Source organism: Delphinus delphis, chromosome 10 (assembly GCF_949987515.2).
Source record: "Delphinus delphis chromosome 10, mDelDel1.2, whole genome shotgun sequence".
Lineage (NCBI taxonomy): Eukaryota > Metazoa > Chordata > Mammalia > Artiodactyla > Delphinidae > Delphinus > Delphinus delphis.
The window spans coordinates 72,365,843-72,384,899 of record NC_082692.2 but is presented as its reverse complement, the minus strand read 5'-3'; the positions used below and the strand labels follow the sequence as shown (position 1 = coordinate 72,384,899).

Sequence of the window (19,057 nt, the reverse complement as noted above, 5' to 3'; positions counted from 1 at the left end):
CCCTTCATATTCAGCCTATGTGTGTCCTTGAATCTAAAGTGAGTTTCTTATAGATACCATACAGTTGGATCTTTGTTTTTTTATCTATTCAGCTGCTCTGTATCTTTTTACTGGGGAGTTTAACCTATTTACATTTAAACTATCTATTGATAGGAAAGAATTCACTATTGCTATTTTAAAAACTATTCTCTGTTTATCTTGTAGTTCTTTTGTCCCTCTTTTCTCTCTTGCTGTCTTCCTTTGTGTTTTGTTTTTTTTATATTGATAGGATTTGATTCCTCTTTTTCTTTTGTGTAACTTCTATAAGTATTTTCTTTGTTGTTACCAAGGAGCTTACATATATTATCTTAAAACGGGGTACTTTAAGCTGATAACAACTTAATTCATTTATATGTAAGAACTCTCCACTTTTATCCCTCCTTTCCCCACATTGTAGGCTATTGATGTCACAATTAACATTTATTTATAGTATGTATCCATTAACATAATTTAGTTATAGTTGTTTTTAATACTTTTGTCCTTTAGCTTTTTTTTTTTTTCGGTACGTGGGCCTCTCACTGTTGTGGCCTCTCCCATTGCGGAGCACAAGCTCCGGACGCGCAAGCTCAGCGGCCGTGGCTCACGGGCCCAGCCGCTCCGCGGCATGTGGGATCTTCCCAGACCAGGACACGAACCCGTGTCCCCTGCATTGTCAGGCGGACTCTCAACCACTGCGCCACCAGGGAAGCCCTGTCGTTTAGCTTTTATAATTGAATTAAAAGTGATTTACACAGCACCATTATAGCAATATCCACCTTTGGTTTTTATTTTATTTTAGTTAGTTAGTTATTTTTGTCTGTGTTGGGTCTTCATTGCTGTTTGCGGGCTTTCTCTAGTTGCGATGTGGGGACTACTCTTCGTTGTGGTGCACAGGCTTCCCATTGTGGTGGCTTCTCTTGTTGCAGAGCACTGGCTCTAGGCGCATGGGCTTCAGTACTTGTGGCACATGGGCTCAGTAGTTGTGGCTTGTGGGCTCTAGAGCACAGGCTCAGTAGTTGTGGCACATGGGCTTAGTTGCTCCACGGCATGTGGGATCTTCCCAGACCAGGGCTCAAACCCATGTCCCCTGCATTGGCAGGTGGATTCTTAACCACTGCGCCACCAGAGAAGTCCCCACCACCCTGTGGTTTTATATTGCTGAAGTTACATCCGAATAACCCAGAGGTAAAATTTATTCCAGCTATACTCTTTGGATTAAAACTACTGTAACTAAAGATTTAAAAATTCCATATTTTAAAATTATTTTAGGGAATTCCCTGGCAGTCTAGTGGCTAGGACTTGGCTCTTTCACTGCCAGGGCCTGGCTTCAGTCCCTGGTCAGGGAACTAAGATTCCACAAGCCAAGTGCCCCCCCGCCAAAAAAATAAATAAATAATAAAAGGATTTTAAATATGTACCTTTAAAAACTCACATATACATATAGTATTTTGTGAGAAAACTTTACGTATTGTGTTAGTTTCCTGGGGCTGTTGTAACAAATTACTACACACTTGGTGACTTAAAGCAACAGAAATTTATCCTGTCACAGTTCTGGGGCCAGAAGTCTGAAATCAAGGTGTTGGCAAGAATGTGTTTCCTCTGGTAGCACTAAGGGAGACTCTTTCCTTATCTCTTCCAGCTTCTTTTGGCTCCAGCCTTTTTTTGACTTGTGCCTGCATAACTCTAGTCTTTTTCTTCATGTTCACATGGCCTTCTACTCTGTGTGTCTCTCCACCATGTGACTTTTATAAGGATTTATGACTTTGAATTTAGGGCCCACCAGATAATCCAGAATGATCTCCTCATCTTGAGACTTTAACTTAATTACATCTTCAAAGACCCTTTTTCCAAGTAAGATCACCTTTGTGGCTTCCTGGGATTAGGATGGGGATATATCTTTTTGGGGACCACCACATAATAGAGAAGGGAAAAGAGTATTCAGTAGATTTTCATCCTAAAATACTATTTTGGAGATAGGAAAAATACCCTGCATAAAATAAAAGACAATTTCACTTTATGAAGATTCTGTACAACGTCTTATAGAAAAAATATACAAATAATCATTTTTCAGTTTTTAAAATTTTAAAGCTAATACTATACGTTGTAAAAAAATACAAAATAGGGGCCTCCCTGGTGGCGCAATGGTTGAGAGTCCGCCTGCTGATGCAGGGGACGTGGGTTTGTGCCCCGGTCCGGGAGGATCCCACGTGCTGTGGAGTGGCTGGGCCCGTGGGCCATGGCCGTTGGGCCTGCACGTTCGGAGCCTGTGCTCCGCAGCGGTGAGAGGCCCGCGTACTGCAAAAAAATAAATAAAATAAACTTCATCTTTCTGATAATGAGTGATAGATTTTCTTTTCATAATTCATTCCCATATTTTCCATAGCCAGTTAGTCCCCAGCACCTATTGGTTTTTCCCTCATTGCTAACTTTCGTATCTGTCTTCTCCTCTCCATCGCAGTTCCTCTGACCAACCCCCATAATAGCTTCAGTTTTGACTTTCATCATTTCCTACCTGAATCAATACAATAGAGCTACTCTGGTCCAGTCTACATCCTGCTACCAGAATGAGGATTCCAAAACACAAATTCATTCCATTTACTCCCCTACTTAAAACCCTCCATTGGAACCCTCTTCGTCTTAGCATGACATCCTTAACATAGCTTATAAAGCCTTTCAGGATCTGACCCCGGTCTGCTTCTCAGGTTTTATTTCTTGCCATTCCTCTCTCACACCCTCTTTTCACATCCTACAGAATCCCTTTGATACTCTGTGTCCACTCACATCTCCATGTCTGTATATATGTTGTTTCCCCTGCCTTGAACATTATTCCCTTCTGCACCTGGTTAACTCACACTTCCCTTCCAAATTCATCTCAGCTATTCCTTCATCTGGGAAATCTTCCTTGATTATTCCTCTCCTATTTCCCTCCTTGTCTTCCTACCTGGGTCTGGGCTAATTGTTTATCCCAAGTATTCTAGTAGCCTCCCACTACCTTGGGACTTACTCTGTCATGTCATTATTATACCATATTATTTTAGTCTATTTAATTTCAATATCAGTTCTTTTCAGAGATCATGTGTTTTATTTTCATATCTCCTAGCTTGGTATATAGGTATACTGTATTTTTGATAAATGTTTGTTGAATAAAGAGATGAATAAATGGGTGTTATAAACGTCATTTCTACTATCTCTAGAGCATTGTTTATTCTCTTACTAGTTTTCATTTCTCAAAGAATTCAGAATAAGAATATGTTTTGCACAACTGTGTAATGTAATATGCTAGACTAAAATATTTGAGAGATTTTTATCATGCCTACAATTTAAATTCCTTAAGTTTAAATTTTATAAAGACCTTAGGAAAACTACATTTTTAAAATGAAATGTTTATTTTCTTTTATTATGTAAATAAGATGAAAGTAAAGTATCTTATTCTTTTCACTTTGAAGGAACTGATTCCTACAAGCGATAGCAATGTAGTTGTATCTCTCACACGCCTCTTTGAAGTACTCCTCTGTAACGTGGTAGAAAACGATCCTACCAGCAAGCACATTCGTGTTTGGATTATGGTTGGTTTTATACTTATTGTGTTTTTTAACTATGGAATAAAATATGCCTCTGGCAAACTTGTGTTGAGAAAGACATTACAAGACCTAGAGCTGTTTTTTGGTGAGAACCAAAAGAATACCTGAAGACATTAAAGTTGCCCTGACCTGGTATTCTGATTTAAAAAACGATTTAGAGAAAGTAAAATATGTCAGAATGAATCAAGACACCCTATTACTTATGAAAGATCATAATTTGATAAACAATAAGGTGACAATATTAAACCAATATAGACTTCAGGTGAATTGATCTTGTCTAAATGTTAAGCTAGAGTGTAGGCTACAACAAACTGGCTACAAAAGACTAGGAGCAGGCATCCAACCACAATGCTGGGTGGAGCATTGCAGGCAGAATTCATAGAGGATATATGTAGGAAGGAGTCAGTGGTTAGTTAATGTCTAGAGATCAGAGAATAGCAGAGAATAAGGCTCTCAGGGAGCCAAAGGAAAGAGGTGTTCTGTACTCTTCCCTGGTCTATGCTACTTTCCTATCCACCACCTTATTCTCAAATGCCTCGATCTCTTTCAATCTATCTTCTCTTCTACTCTGTGATAATAGCAGTTCCCTCCCACGGTTTTCCCTTCACTTTGTTGCCACAGAAAATTTTCTCTTAAAATATTTTTGATAGATTTTTCTAACTAGATAAGGCATGTACCTAGAGCAAAAGACAAAAGTAAGTTTTCTACCCATACCAGTTCCCCAGCCACCCTCAAGGCAACCACTATTACCAGTGCCTCATGTAGCCTGCTAGAGATATTTGATGCATATCCTCTTCTATATGTATACATATTTTATACATGTTAGCATACTATACATACTGATTTGCATCTTTTCTCACAATATATTTTGGAGATCTTTCCATATCAGTATTGGGTTACCTTTTTTTTTTTTTTTAATAGCTACATGTATTCCAGTGTATGTAGCATATTCCAATTAAGCTGACTTCTATTGAAGAACATTTGGGTTGCTTCAGATATTTTGCTACCACAAACAGTGTTGCAGTAAATATTCTTGTACATATATCGTTTTGTCCAGTGGGAATATATTTGAAGATAAACTCCTAAAAGAGAAATTCCTAGGTCATTTGGCATGAGAATTTTAATTTAGATACATAGTGCCAGAGGAATGATTTGTTACGTGACTTAGATGTGCTCCATTCTACTTTATTTGTAAATCTGACCTTTTCCAAGTAGATTAATCAGAACTTAATGTACTATATTTTAGTTAATCTGTTAAAATTTCCTTTTAAATAGTTTAAATTAATTTTTCTTTTTAACCAACAGGCTTGCTTTATATTTTCTTTGATTTGGTCCATTGGAGGAAGTTGTGATACAGATGGTCGCATTGCTTTTGACAATTACATACGATTAGTCATATTGGGAAAAGATGAAAGCAACCCAATACCTGACTCTGTGGGTAAATGGGAATGCCACTTTGATGAAAAAGGCCTAGTCTATGACTACATGTATGAGGTATGATATAAAATGCTTGTTATGATAAGCTGTAAAACACAAAGTCTTAGATCAGCAGTCAAAAGTGGGTTCCCATCCTAGAGTTACTTTGACTCCTGTGGTTAGCATTTTAGTCCCTTCTCTTCAGTTTCTCCTCCTATAACTTGTGGACAGTATAGATAAACTTATTTTGAGAATATTTTATAATTTCACATTTAAATAAATCTATTTTCTCCAATTTAAAAAAGAATTCACAAGAAGATTCTTTTAAACAGTAAGCATTTGCATAATTATTTGATTCATGAAAATTTTACTTCACAGAGCCATAAGATCTGGATAGAGACTTATTACAATTTTACCTAAACCTAGAAACACAACTGACTAGCACAGCCAGGACTTGTACCCAGCTCTCCTGATTGCCAGTGCAGAAATCTTTCCCTAAAACCATGTTAACACAGAATTTTAAGAATATGACCAGAAAGAGTTTCATCCTCATTAGTCACAGTGGGAAGTGAATAGAATAACCTCTAAAACTAAAAAATCAAGAAGTGATAACACAAGCATATTCTTTAAGAATTGAAGGTAAATATCAAAATATCCAGCTTAAAGAGGCAAAGGTAGTTGCTGTTAGGAGAAAAGAGTAGGAAACTGCTGTTTTTCCTTAACTGTGTAAACTTTTGACTCTAAAATAGTGCATAAATAACTTTGATAAAAATAAAAGCTAAAACCTAAGAAATTAAGAATATGAATTACTGAAGAAACACTCACCCAAACTTGCAAAATTACCGTCACCCAGACACAAACCATATACATATACAACTTGCCAGAAAATATTTAAAGATTCTTAGATGCCAGCCATAGGACTGGAGTCCAAGAGACCGCCCTCTTTGCCAGGTGCTAACTCTTTTGTTGATTGATGGTGAGAGGCCTTAGGATCTCCAGGGAAGGGCAGGACAACTTGGAGAGGAAGATATCTGTGTGGGGGAGGGTGGATTCCCTAATCAGGATCACTTAGGGTATCAAGACAGCAGCTATTTAGCCCCTGGTTCAGAAGAACTTCAATAATGTAACAATCAGTCCAGCCATTCCAATATGTCCTGGCTGAATATCAGCCTGGATCAATATGCCAAAGAGAATAATTTTAGAGAAACAAATATGAGTTTATTTGATATTTTATTTCTAGTTAGATTATTACCCATTTACTTTAAAATATGAAAACATTAAGCCAAAGTCCTGTCAATTGTAACTTCAGCCACATCAGAGTGGCTCTCAGATAAATTCTTGATATATGCACAAGGACATCTTGAAGGCAGCCTGGAAAGATTAGAGTGTTAAGAGGACAGGGACTTCCCTGGTGGCACAGTGGTTAAGAATGCACCTGCCAATGTAAGGGACACGAGTTAGATCCCTGGTCTGGGAAGATCCCACAGGCCGCGGAGCAACTAAGCCCATGTGCCACAACTACTGTGCCTGCACTCTAGAGCCCGCAAGCCACAACTACTGAGCGTGCGAGCCACAACTACTGAGCCCATGCACCGCAACTATTGAAGCCCGCGTGCCTAGAGCCCATGCTCCACAACAAGAGAAGCCACTGTATTTCACAATAAAAAGGAGGAAAAGGCTGTAAAGTTTTTAAAAGCAAATATGATAACTGTGCTAAAAAGAGCCTTTTAGATAGCAAGTGCATGGTTATAATACTTTAAAATTTATGTTCTCTTATAGTTGAAAAACCGAGGTCGCTGGATCCACTGGAATGAATTAATTAAAAGTACTAATTTAGGAGATAAATGTGTCAAGATTCAAGATATCATAGTCCCTACAATGGATACAATTAGATATACATTTCTAATGGATTTGAGTATTACCTATGCAAAGTAAGAAACTCTATTATAAACATGCATTTTAAATATTATAGTACCTTTCTAATAGGATCATAGGATTTTAAAAATAATTTTTTTATTTTTATTTATTTTTGGCTGTGTAGGGTCTTTGTTGCTGCACACGGGCTTTCTCTAGTTGCGGCGAGTAGGGGCTACTCTTTGTTGTGATGTGCGGGCTTCTCATTGCAGTGGCTTCTCTTGTTGCGGAGCACGGGCTCTAGGTGCACGGGCTTCAGTAGTTGTGGCACGCAGGCTCAGTCGTTGTGGCTTGCGGTGTCTAGAGAGCAGGCTCAGTAGTTGTGGTGCACGGGCTTAGTTGCTCCATGGCAAGTGGGATCTTCCCAGACCAGGGCTCGAACCCGTGTCCCCTGAATTGGCAGGCAGATTCTTAATCACTGTGCCACCAGGGAAGCCCAGGATCATAGGATTTTTGAAGTGAACTTTGAGGTCATCCATTTTCAGATAACTAGGACCCTGAGGGACTAATTGACATTTCCATAGTGACATCTGTTACTAGTGGTAAACCTGAAATCCAGGTTTCCTATTGCCCACTTCAAAGTCTTTACCATCATACTTTGTTGCCTCATAAGCCATCTTTTATTTCTTTTATTTGTAATAGCAGATTAAAAGTCAGTTACAGTGTTACTGTTAAAAAGGTATGCATTCTACTCACAGGTTCATTGTACTCCTGAGGGATAAGACTAACCATGATCCACATTTTCCCGTTTGGCATTTTTGAGATCTGTCCTATGCTAGTTCTTCATAACTTAAGATGAACATAAAAGACTCAGACTTAAATAAGAAGAGCACATCAAAAAAGATGAAAAGCCTAGCACGTACCATAGACATATCCATACCAATTTTCTTAATAACACTTTTATAGTTATTTTTCTTTGAAACACTAGCCATAATTTATCATTAATATTATTTAAACTGGGGCTTCCCTGGTGGTGCAGTGGTTAAGAATCCGCCTGCCAATGCAGGGGACATGGGTTCAAGCCCTGGTCTGGGAAGATCCCATATGCCACGGAGCAACTAAGCCCATGTGCCCCAATTACTGAGCCTGCGCTCTAGAGCCTGTCAGCCACAACTACTGAGCCTGTGGGCCACAAGTACTGAAGCCCACGCACCTAGAGCCCGTGCTCCACAACAGGAGAAGCCATGGCAATGAGAAGCCCACGCACCACAACGAAGAGTAGCCCCCGCTCGCCACACCTAGAGAAAGCCTGCACACAGCAATGAAGACCCAATGCAGCCAAAAGTAAAAAAATAAATAAATAAAATTATTAAAAAAATATTATTTAAACTGGACAAGCTTACATTATATGCATGAATGTCATGGTTTATTGTTTTTGATGAAGAACCTGTTTCTGCGTGAATTTTGTGACAGTTTTATCCTGTTTATTAAAAAAAAAAGAAAAATAGCTTATGAGGGAACATTATTTTATCCCTATTTTGTACCCATAGTTGCATTTTTGCATTTAGAGGCTAATATTAAAAACTTCATTAAGCAAGGAGAGTACTTGTCAATGCTGGGGAATTCCTGGTACAGGAATTCTCTTGTTCCATGAACCATTTGTCAGAATAATGCTTTTGAATGAATAAGTACAAACATAGGATTATAAAGCAAACCACATATTAAAATATATTTATTAAAATATTGAACAAATTTGAGCTATAGTAGTAATAATGTGCTTTTTATTAACACATTAAATAATAAGATCCAGCAGTGAGTCTGATGATGATCATAATTTTGAAGAAGCAATGGGCATAAGTGATATTTTTGAGATATCTCTAACAATTGTAATATTTAGTATAATATCTGTGATTTCTATTGATGACAAATATTAACAATATTATTATTGATAATAAAGTACACAGGTACTATATTATAAATTGCTCCATTTTAGTTAAGGGTAGTGAAAGTAAAGGTATAAACTCTATGTCATCTAAGTTCACAAACTCTCAATATTGTCTAAGAATTTCTTCAGTTTGATCCATGGACCTCAAGTTAAGAACAGTGTTTATTTAGTAAAATTATTTTAATAAATAGTTTTCCATAACGTGTTACTCAGACTGGAAAGCGTAGATGAATTCTCAGGCATCACTGTAGTTCTAAATGATCTTTTTTTGTTTATAGTATTAATTTTATGTTTCTACTTCAATGATAATTTTAAAAATTAATATTATCATTATTTGGGTCATATAGATGACTCTTTATACCTGATTACTGCTGCTCAGTTTTAGTGCCAGCCTTTGTGTTTGTCTTTATGTAGCATGTGATGCCAAGTTGTCAATTAAAGTGACAGTATTTAATTTTTAATTCAGTATGTCTCAAACTGGGATTCTCCAGGGTTCTGTGAACATAAACTCTTAGGATTTTTTTTTTCCCTTTAAAATTAGTTCAGACCACTCAAAAATGAGAAACCCTGCTTTTGAAGCCCTTGGAATAGGGAATTCCTTAGAGTTTGCTTTTAGACAAGTATTTTCAGTTAGTAACACTGACTTGATTCAAAAATGCTATTAATGGGCATATATAACCGTTACCTTTAGAATTCATTGTTATTTAGTTTCTCACAAAAACTTTGTGCTGTTGAGATAACTGCGAAACACTTTCAACCTCTCTTATTGTCATCATCCTATTAGTCTATTCCACACAGCACCCTCTTGCCTGTATCTCTAACTAAAAAGTACAAATACATCACTTTTCTGAGGAGACAAACTTTGGCTTTTTTTTTTTTTTTTCTGAAAAGTTAAGCATGTTACTACTCGTTTTATGAGTGTTTTTACATATAGCAATGTTACATTTGTTCAAATAATAGTTTGTTACTATTTAAATTTCAGGAAGTAAGCAAAACGGTGCCAATTGTTACTTTCACCGGTCTTTTATGAAATTACAATGATAAATTGAAATGTGAGTTTTTGGATGAAGTTGATTTGATTACTATTTAGGTTTTCAACTAAATCCAGCCTCCTCTAATTGAAATGTATTCTGACTTTTTCTCCTTTTGAATGATATGTTCACTGTTTCATTAAGGCCGCTACTTTTTGTGGGTCCAACGGGTACAGGAAAATCAGTGTATGTGAAGAATAAGCTGATGAATCACTTGGAAAAGGACCTGTACTTTCCTTTTTATGTTAATTTCTCCGCACGGACCAGTGCCAATCAGGTTCAGGTTAGTTAAAAGCCAGAAACATGGGTCTATAGTTATTAATTTTTTTGCCTTTTTGATTAGCATTTAAAACTGTATTTTAAATGAGCAGCTGTGTAAATCCTCTATGAATTTAAATAAAACTTCAAATTTTCTTTTTGGCATTACAAGTAAGTTTTAAGGACAAAAGTTCAAGAGAACATTTTTGCATTAATACTGAATTGTTGAGCTTTGTCATCATTTTTTTCAAGCCCAAGAAGCAACAATTGATTTCTTAACTGGAGAAGTAAAGGAGAAGGGAGGGAGGGTGGAAGAGAGAGAGGGAAGGAGAGAGAGAAGGAGACAAGGGGAGAGAGAGAGAGAGAGAAAACTTGTTCTTTCGAGACTCTCCTAGATGGTCCCCTAGGGGTATTTGCTGCCTACTGAAGTTCTGTCAGTGAAAGATCTTTCAAACCATATACTGTTTATTGTATGACCTTCTGTGACAGGAAACTGTGCATCCCACCCTTTACCCCCAGAGGTACCAAGATGAAAGTACTGCATGAGATCTTTTCTAATCACCATTTTTATCATCCATTCCTAAATTTATATCTGTCCATTCTCTCCTGATCTATGGCGCTCATTTTCGTTGTTTTAAGCCAGTAGAATTCCCTAATTTCAAAATACTACAGATTTAGATTAGTGCTTTTAGATATTAAGTTAAAGTTAATAGATATGTTGGGGTATCCAATATAGAAAATATTTTTTGTGTGTGTGTGCATATGTGTGTATACAATATAAATATATAAATAGGTGTAACAATTGGTTACATATAAACATGTAACAATTCTGAGCACATAGAAGGATTTCAATATATGCTCTTTGAATGATGTTGAATATGAAGTTTGATATAACCCTAAAATGAATAAATATAAATGAATAAACATGCACATAGTGTTGCTTGGCATTATTTCCTTACATAATTAGACTGTTAAATTTCTTTTTTTTTTTCTGGTGTTAAGTATGGCTTTAAATATACTACTATTTCTTTTTTATATTTTAGAACATTATCATGGCTAGGCTGGATAAAAGACGCAAAGGAGTTTTTGGACCACCTATGGGAAAGAAGTGCATAATTTTTATAGATGACATGAATATGCCTGCATTGGAGAAATATGGAGCTCAACCGCCTATTGAATTATTACGACAGTTTTTTGACTGTGGGAATTGGTAACTATTTAATTAAAGTCTTAAGTAGCCATGCTGAAGTTATTTCTTGTTCTCTTTTTCTATTTTAATTTCTCACATCAAAATAATACATTTTCTCAAATTACTTATGGAAGAAAATGGTTGCTCAGATTTTCCTATAAAGAAAATTTTAGAAGACTTTTCTATACCTTTTTATACCATGGAAGAATAATCCAGTATTAATTTTTGTCCTTTTTATCTACTACTTTCAATTATTAAATATAATTTACAAATTACATCTTTTACCATCAACCAGCACTGAGAATTTGTGGGTAGTCTCCAACCTAAGTAACCGTAATCAGCACCCTATGTTTCTACCATTTTAAAATTCTTTATATTATCTATAACTATTTGGGACTACTGTATCCTTGGGATGGCTTGGTTTTGACAGCAATTTCGTAGATAACTCTTCCATTCCTCCCACCCTATTTTATGATGACATGGTTAGTTTCCAACAAATAAGACATTGTATCTTTTAGTTCGGATTAATAATTCTTCATTTCCTCCTGTTAAAATACTTTCCTAATCCCTAATATGCCATGATTTTTATCTCAAGGCAAGGGTAACCTAACTGTGAAGCTAAGTCATATTTTGGGATTATATTTTTGTTGTTGTTATTGCATGCCCTTGGAATCCTGCCTCCAGGAGATAACCACTGTTAATAGTTTATTCCCTATTCTTCCAAGGTTTTTTTCTATATAAATATATTTTTATTAAAAAAAGACCCATATTACATATAATGTTTTTGCAACTTATTTGCACTTAAATATTTATCGATATTATTTGTCTGTCTCATTCATTTTGTTCCCTTTTAGTACTGTTTAGTTTTGTGGATCTTGCTATAATTTACTTAACCAGTTCCTTATTGACAGTTACTAGAGTTGTTGCCAAAAATCAAGTCATATTTTCATACTTTCTATGGTACTTTTAGACTAAGAACTGGCTATATAGATTTCTTCCATAACCACCCCCCTTTTTTGCAAGAACTTCAATATTAAAGGACTTTATGACCTGTTGGAAATAAGCAGCTTTTCACTTTGAGTGGTTCCAGCTAAACTGAGTCATTTGTATACCCCTTCTGATTAAAACTTCTTTGAAGCTTTGTTATTCCCTAATGGGTCTCTTTTTATATAACAAAATTGTGTATAGGTTCTATTTATACATTCTTTTGTGCTCCAAAGATAAGATTTGAGATGAGAAAAAGAAATCAGGACTTAGCTGTAAGTAGAATAAGTGTATAGTTTATTGTTCAAACCAGGACATTTCTGAGAGAAAAAGGGGAGTGTTAATAGTTACTACAGGACAGGCACAAACAACAATTGTCCTAGGCAAAGTGGGACATATTGTCATTTACCTGTAACCATTCACAAAAAAGATTGATCTCTCATCCATACTTCTGGATTTGGAGTGTGAAGAGGCAAAGGAGAGTCAAATTGGAAAGAACTGAAAAAAAGAAAGGCAAGAGCAAGAGGAAGGGGACCTTCTAGATACTCAGAATCTGGGCAACAGAATCAGTGTCACTGAAAGGAGAAATAGAGTGCTGCTTTAAAACAAGTTTTCTCTGCAGATTGGTGGTTGCCTGAGGTGGGGGATAGGGGGAGCAAAATAGGTGAAGAGGGTCAAAAGATACAAATTACCAGTTATAAAATGAGTAAGTCAGGGGCTGTAATGTACATCATGGTGACTATAGTTAATAATACTGTATCGCATATTTGAAAGTAGCTAGGAGGGTGAATCTTAAAAGTTATCACAAGAAAAAAAATTTTGTAACTATGTATGGTGACAAATGTTAACTGGACTTATTGTGGTGATCATTTTACAATTTGGACAAATATCAAATCATTACGGTGTACACGGACACTAATATAATGTTATGTCAGTTATACCTCAATTTAAAAAAAAAGAAATAAAAATTATAGAAATCCTTAAAAAAAAACTTCTCTCTTACTCCAAGCATTATCTAATCTTCCTCCATTTAAAGAAGCTAAAATCAGATTAATTTTCTAAGGAGATCTACTTTTCAATCCATCTTGTTGGCTTTATAACTGATCGTTTTGGAATTTTTATGTGCTTTCAAGGTATGACCTTAAGGACACAAGTAAAATCACGTTGGTTGACATAGAACTGATTGCTGCCATGGGCCCTCCAGGTGGTGGAAGAAATCCAGTCACTCCCCGTTTTATTAGACATTTCAACATCTGCACTATTAATACTTTTAGTGATGAAACCATGGTCCGAATCTTCTCATCAATTGTAGCATTCTACCTTAGGACTCGAGAATTTCCTCCAGAGTACTTTTTAGTTGGGAACCAAATTGTCAATGGGACTATGGAGGTGAGCAAAGAATGCAATAGAGTGTTTTAGTACTACATATATCCTTATTTGATCCTTCCTTTTTGTTTTTTTTAACTTCTTTTTTCCCTTAGCCACTTTAGTCTTCAGTGTCAGAGAAGCTGTTAGGAAGGCTTGAGAACAGGAAGATCATAGGCTTTGAAATTGGGGAATCTAACTGCGTTTGAGTCTTGACTGCTATTTCCTAGCTATCTGGCCTTGAGCAAGTAACTTGACCTTCCAGAAACTTACTTTTTAATCACTAAAATGGGAGATAATACCTATTTCACAAGGTTATTATAAGGAAATCATCCAGAACCAATATCTGCCATACTGTGGGTGTTTCCCTAATTGTTGGGTCCCTACTCTAGTATTTACTAATTTTCCCTTCTCTCTCTTCGTTCCCATTCTTCATGTTGCGTCAAAAAAAAAAAAAAAAAAAAAAAAAAGAAACTTAAGAAGCTTATGAATACATTATTTTTGCCAGACCACATAACTTAGGAGTAGCAGTGAAAAAAAAAAAAAAAGAGAATACAAGGGTGGGACTAGAAAACAAGATTGCCCATATGGCCAAAGAGCAGCCCTTAACTTATTCAGGGTGTGTTACCTGCTTCTGCTCAGAGGCCAGAGCCAGCCTCATCGGTGATGGTAAAAGGGAAAAAAATGTATCTAAGGTAATTTAGTGATAATCTCATTGAACTAAGCTTTCTGGATCCTTGATACAGTGGGGTTCACTTTGGCATCACTGCAACCAGAAGCAAAAAGCTCCCTAGAATCATTCCATCAGTTTCCAAGAGCACTGTATCTTTCTAAAGTTCTTCTGCCCCTGTTCTGGTGGAAAATTGGGTTGTTAAAATAGAGAAACTATGAGCAAAGAGATAGTACATTATTATAATTTCTGTACTTATACAGAAAAGTTCTTCTATTTATAAAATATGGTAGTTATATTTCAGGCATCTCCTGGAAAGAGAGGGGAGTTGGTTAGGCAAAAGAGGATACAGAAAGGATCCTCTTTTTTTTCTGTCTTTGATGTATTGTAGACCTACCATGTGTGGAGATTAGGGGAGATGAATTAGAGAACATATATAAATAAAAAATAATTTCATTTGGATTTTTTTTCAGGCTATATTATAAAAGGTTTAATTTACCTTTCTTAAAGAGGATGTTAAACTTCATTTGGTGAATTCAGCATGTAGTAAAAATATACTTCATTTTGATATTATAGCCAATTAAGATAGGAGGAGGAGAGGGGAGAGAGAAAACAAGAGAGAGAAGGGAAGGGAGAGAACACGTTGATTTGTTTTGAAGTCAGTGGTGGTCAAAGAAAATTGTTTCATCATCCTCTTCATTTCGAACGCTTCAGAATGAGTTATCTGATTTCACTTTCTACTAAAGTTTTTGTTAACTATTTAATCCCAGGTCATTCGCCTTTAAATGGAACAACCATAATTACTGGGAAATAAAAGCATTGTCACTTCTTGAGCTTGGATGGAATCAGATAATAATAAGTTCCCTCAACTTTGTAATGCCTGGTTGAGTGCTATAAACCAAAAGAAATAGATATATGCTATATTAGACTCAGTACTATACAATTTTCCAAGTCAATATTCTGATAGGATAAATAAAATATTTTATATAATATACTGTCTTTTACAGTATATTACATTGTTGTTGGCTTTGTATTATTGACTTTGCTGATTATAAGCATTTTATTTTTGCTTTGTTGCTTTTTTCATATTCAGATATATAAACAATCCATGGAAAATCTTTTGCCCACTCCCACAAAATCTCATTACACTTTCAACTTGCGGGATTTTTCACGTGTCATCCGGGGCTGCTTGCTCATTGAAAGAGATGCCGTGCAGAACAAGCACACTATGATCCGTCTGTTTGTGCATGAGGTTCTCCGAGTGTTTTATGATCGTCTCATTAATGATAATGACCGATGCTGGCTGTTCACTTTAACCAAAAATGTTATAAGAGACCATTTTAAAGAATCATTTGATAGTATCTTTTCACATTTGAGGAAAGGGAATGCACCAGTGAGTATATTTAGTGATTAAAAATATATTAAGTTAAAACAATCCAATAGCATGAATTATTACAATCAACTTATCTTTGAAAGAATACTATTACTTCTTTTTTTTTTTAACATCTTTATTGGAGTATAATTGCTTTACAATGGTGTGTTAGTTTCTGCTTTATAACAAACTATTATTTCTTAATGATCATATTCTTTTAACTTTCCTCATATATAGGTATTTATATTGAGAAGATTTGCTTTCAGAGGAATTATGTGTATAACATAGAAGTTATATGATAGGGATTGAATGATATAATAGATATAAGGTGCTTAATATGGTGACCATCCCTTAGTAATGACTCACAAAAATGGGAGTTGCTCAGAATGACTTTTCCTGCCCCTGGGGGCAAAAAGCTTATATGATAGAAAAAACTGTTTTCTTTTTACTTCCTAAGGATATAATATAATTTCAGGTGTTAATTTTACAAGTATATTATTTACTATCCTAATATTTAAAAGAATTATCTAATTGATAATCATCCCATAACATAGATAAAACAAAATTTTGTGTAACATTTTCTTAAATTTATTTTAGAAAAAAATTTTAAACTTTCTTAAACTTATTTCAGAAAAATTTTTGTTTTCAAATTATTTTAGAAAAAATTTTAATATAATTTGTTGATTTCCATTTTATAGGTAACTGAAGAGGACTTAAGAAATCTCATGTTTGGTGACTATATGAATCCTGACTTTGAAGGAGATGACAGAGTTTATATTGAAATTCCAAATATTCATGATTTTAGTGACATCGTGGAGCAATGCTTAGATGAGTATAATCAAACTCACAAAACAAGAATGAATCTTGTCATTTTTAGGTACCTATATTTGGTATTGATGATTAAAATTACTGTTTATAAAATTTTATTGTGAAATATTTAAAATGTACAAAAAGATAAAACTATGATGAACAACCTTGTACCCATCACCCAGCTTGAGACATAAAATACTAAACACAATATTATAAATCAAATGTACTTTGATTTAAAAAAAAAGGGCATAAAATACTAGCAATTTATTTGAAGTCCCTTGTGTAGCCAGCCCTCCCTCACTGCATCCCTATTGTACCTTACGGGGATAAAAAGAAACTCATGTGTTTCTTTGTGTGTGTTCCTAAACATATATGCAATCTTATTTTGCATGTCGCATACTGTGCACATTCCTCTGCAAGTTGGTTTATTCTAGATTGTTTGTGAAATTCACAGAAGATGAATTATTACTACTGTATTGCACTGCATTGTATAATTTTAACAGAATGTAGTCATTCTTCTGAGATAGACTTCTAGGTAATTTCTAGTTTATGTAATTAAAAAAATGGTTTGAACATTCATGTCTCCTTAGTTACATGTGTAAGAACTTCTCTAGGCTATATTCTTAGAAATGGAATTATTGTGTCATGGTATGTAAGCATCTTCTACTTTACTAAGTTTTGCCAAAGTATCTTCAAAAATAATTATTGTTTTTAAGAGCTTCCATTGTTTCTCGCCCTTCACAACACTTAGGATAGCCAGACTTGGTAAGTTTTGTCAGTCGAAGGAGAGTGGAATGGTATCTGACTGTGACTTTAGTTTTTTTGTTGTTTTTTTTTTAACATCTTTATTGGAGTATAACTGCTTTACAATGGTATGTTAGTTTCTGCTTTATAACAAAGTGGATCAGTTTATATCCCTGTATCTCTTCCCTCTTGCGTCTCCCTCCCTCCCACCCTCCCTATCCCACCCCTCTAGGTGGTCACAAAGCACCGAGCTGATCTCCCTGTGCTATGCAGCTGCTTCCCACTAGCTATCTATTTTACATTTGATAGTGTATATATGTCCATGCCACTCTCTCACTTTGTCCCATCTTACCCTTCCCCCTCCCCATATCCTCAAGTCCGTTCTCTAGTAGGTCTGCGTCTTTATTCCTGTCTTGCCGCTAGGTTCTTCATGACCATTTTTTTGTTTGTTTTTTAGATTCCATGTATATGTGTTAGCATACAGTATTTGTTTTTCTCTTTCTGACTTACTTCACTCTGTATGACAGACTCTGGGTTCATCCACCTCACTACAAATAACTCAATTTCATTTCTTTTTATGGCTGAGTAATATTCCATTGTATATATGTGCCACATATTCTTTATCCATTCATCTGTTGATGGACACTTAGGTTGCTTCTATATCCTGGCTATCGTAAATAGAGCTGCAATGAATGTTGTAGTACATGACACTTCTTGAATTATGGGTTTCTCAGGGTATATGCCCAGTAGTGGGATTGCTGGGTTGTATGGTAGTTCTATTTTGAGTTTTTTAAGGAACCTCCGTACTGTTCTCCATAGTAGCTGTATCAATTTACATTCCCACCAACAGTGCAAGAGGGTTCCCTTTTCTCAACGCCCTCTCCAGCATTTATTGTTTGTAGATTTTTTTTTTTTTTTTTTTTTTTTTTGCGGTACGCGGGCCTCTCACTGCTGTGGCCTCTCCCGTTGTGGAGCACAGGCTCCGGACGCGCAGGCCCAGCGGCCATGGCCCACGGGCCCAGCCGCTCCGCGGCATGTGGGATCCTCCCAGACCGGGGCACGAACCCGCGTCCCCTGCATCGGCAGGCGGACTCTCAACCACTGCGCCACCAGGGAAGCCCTGTTTGTAGATTTTTTGATGATGACCATTCTGACCAGTGTGAGATGATATCTCCTTGCAGTTTTGATTTGCATTTCTCTAATGATTAATGATGTTGAGCATTCTTTCATGTGTTTGTTGGCAATCTGTATATCTTCTTTGGAGAAATGTCTATTTAGGTCTTCTGCCCATTTTTGGATTGGGTTGTTTGTTTTTTTGATATTAAGCTGCATGTGCTGCTTGTAAATTTTGGAGATTAATCCTTTGTCAGTTGCTTCATTTGCAAATATTTTCTCCCATTCTGAGGGTTCGTCTTGTTCATGTTTTCCTTTGCTGTGCAAAAGCTTTGAAGTTTCATTAGGTCCCATTTTTTTATTTTTGTTTTTATTTCCATTTCTCTAGGAGGTGGGTCAAAAATAATCTTGCTGTGATTTATGTCATAGAGTGTTCTGCCTATGTTTTCCTCTAAGAGTTTGATAGTTTCTGGCCTTACATTTAGGTCTTTAATCCATTTTGAGCTTATTTTTGTGTATGGTGTTAGGGAGTGATCTAATCTCATTCTTTTACATGTAGCTGTCCAGTTTTCCCAGCACCATTTATTGAAGAGACTGTCTTTTCTCCACTGTATATTTTTGCCTCCTTTATCAAAGATAAGGTGACCATACATGCATGGATTTATCTCTGGGCTTTCTATCCTGTTCCATTGATCTATATTTCTGTT

The 19,057-nt window shown here is 35.9% G+C and overlaps 1 protein-coding gene across 1 annotated transcript in view; it reads left to right on the top strand.

Annotated features, from left to right (window-relative positions):
* DNAH12 (dynein axonemal heavy chain 12) overlaps positions 1-19,057 on the top strand; it is a 229,191-nt gene that overhangs the window by 138,805 nt on the left and 71,329 nt on the right. The window contains exons 36-43 of the mRNA XM_060021479.1: positions 3,465-3,584; positions 4,905-5,093; positions 6,795-6,946; positions 9,990-10,128; positions 11,147-11,313; positions 13,410-13,665; positions 15,405-15,704; positions 16,382-16,560. Coding sequence (XP_059877462.1) covers positions 3,465-3,584; positions 4,905-5,093; positions 6,795-6,946; positions 9,990-10,128; positions 11,147-11,313; positions 13,410-13,665; positions 15,405-15,704; positions 16,382-16,560 — 1,502 coding nt within the window. The remainder of the gene's footprint in view (positions 1-3,464; positions 3,585-4,904; positions 5,094-6,794; positions 6,947-9,989; positions 10,129-11,146; positions 11,314-13,409; positions 13,666-15,404; positions 15,705-16,381; positions 16,561-19,057) is intronic.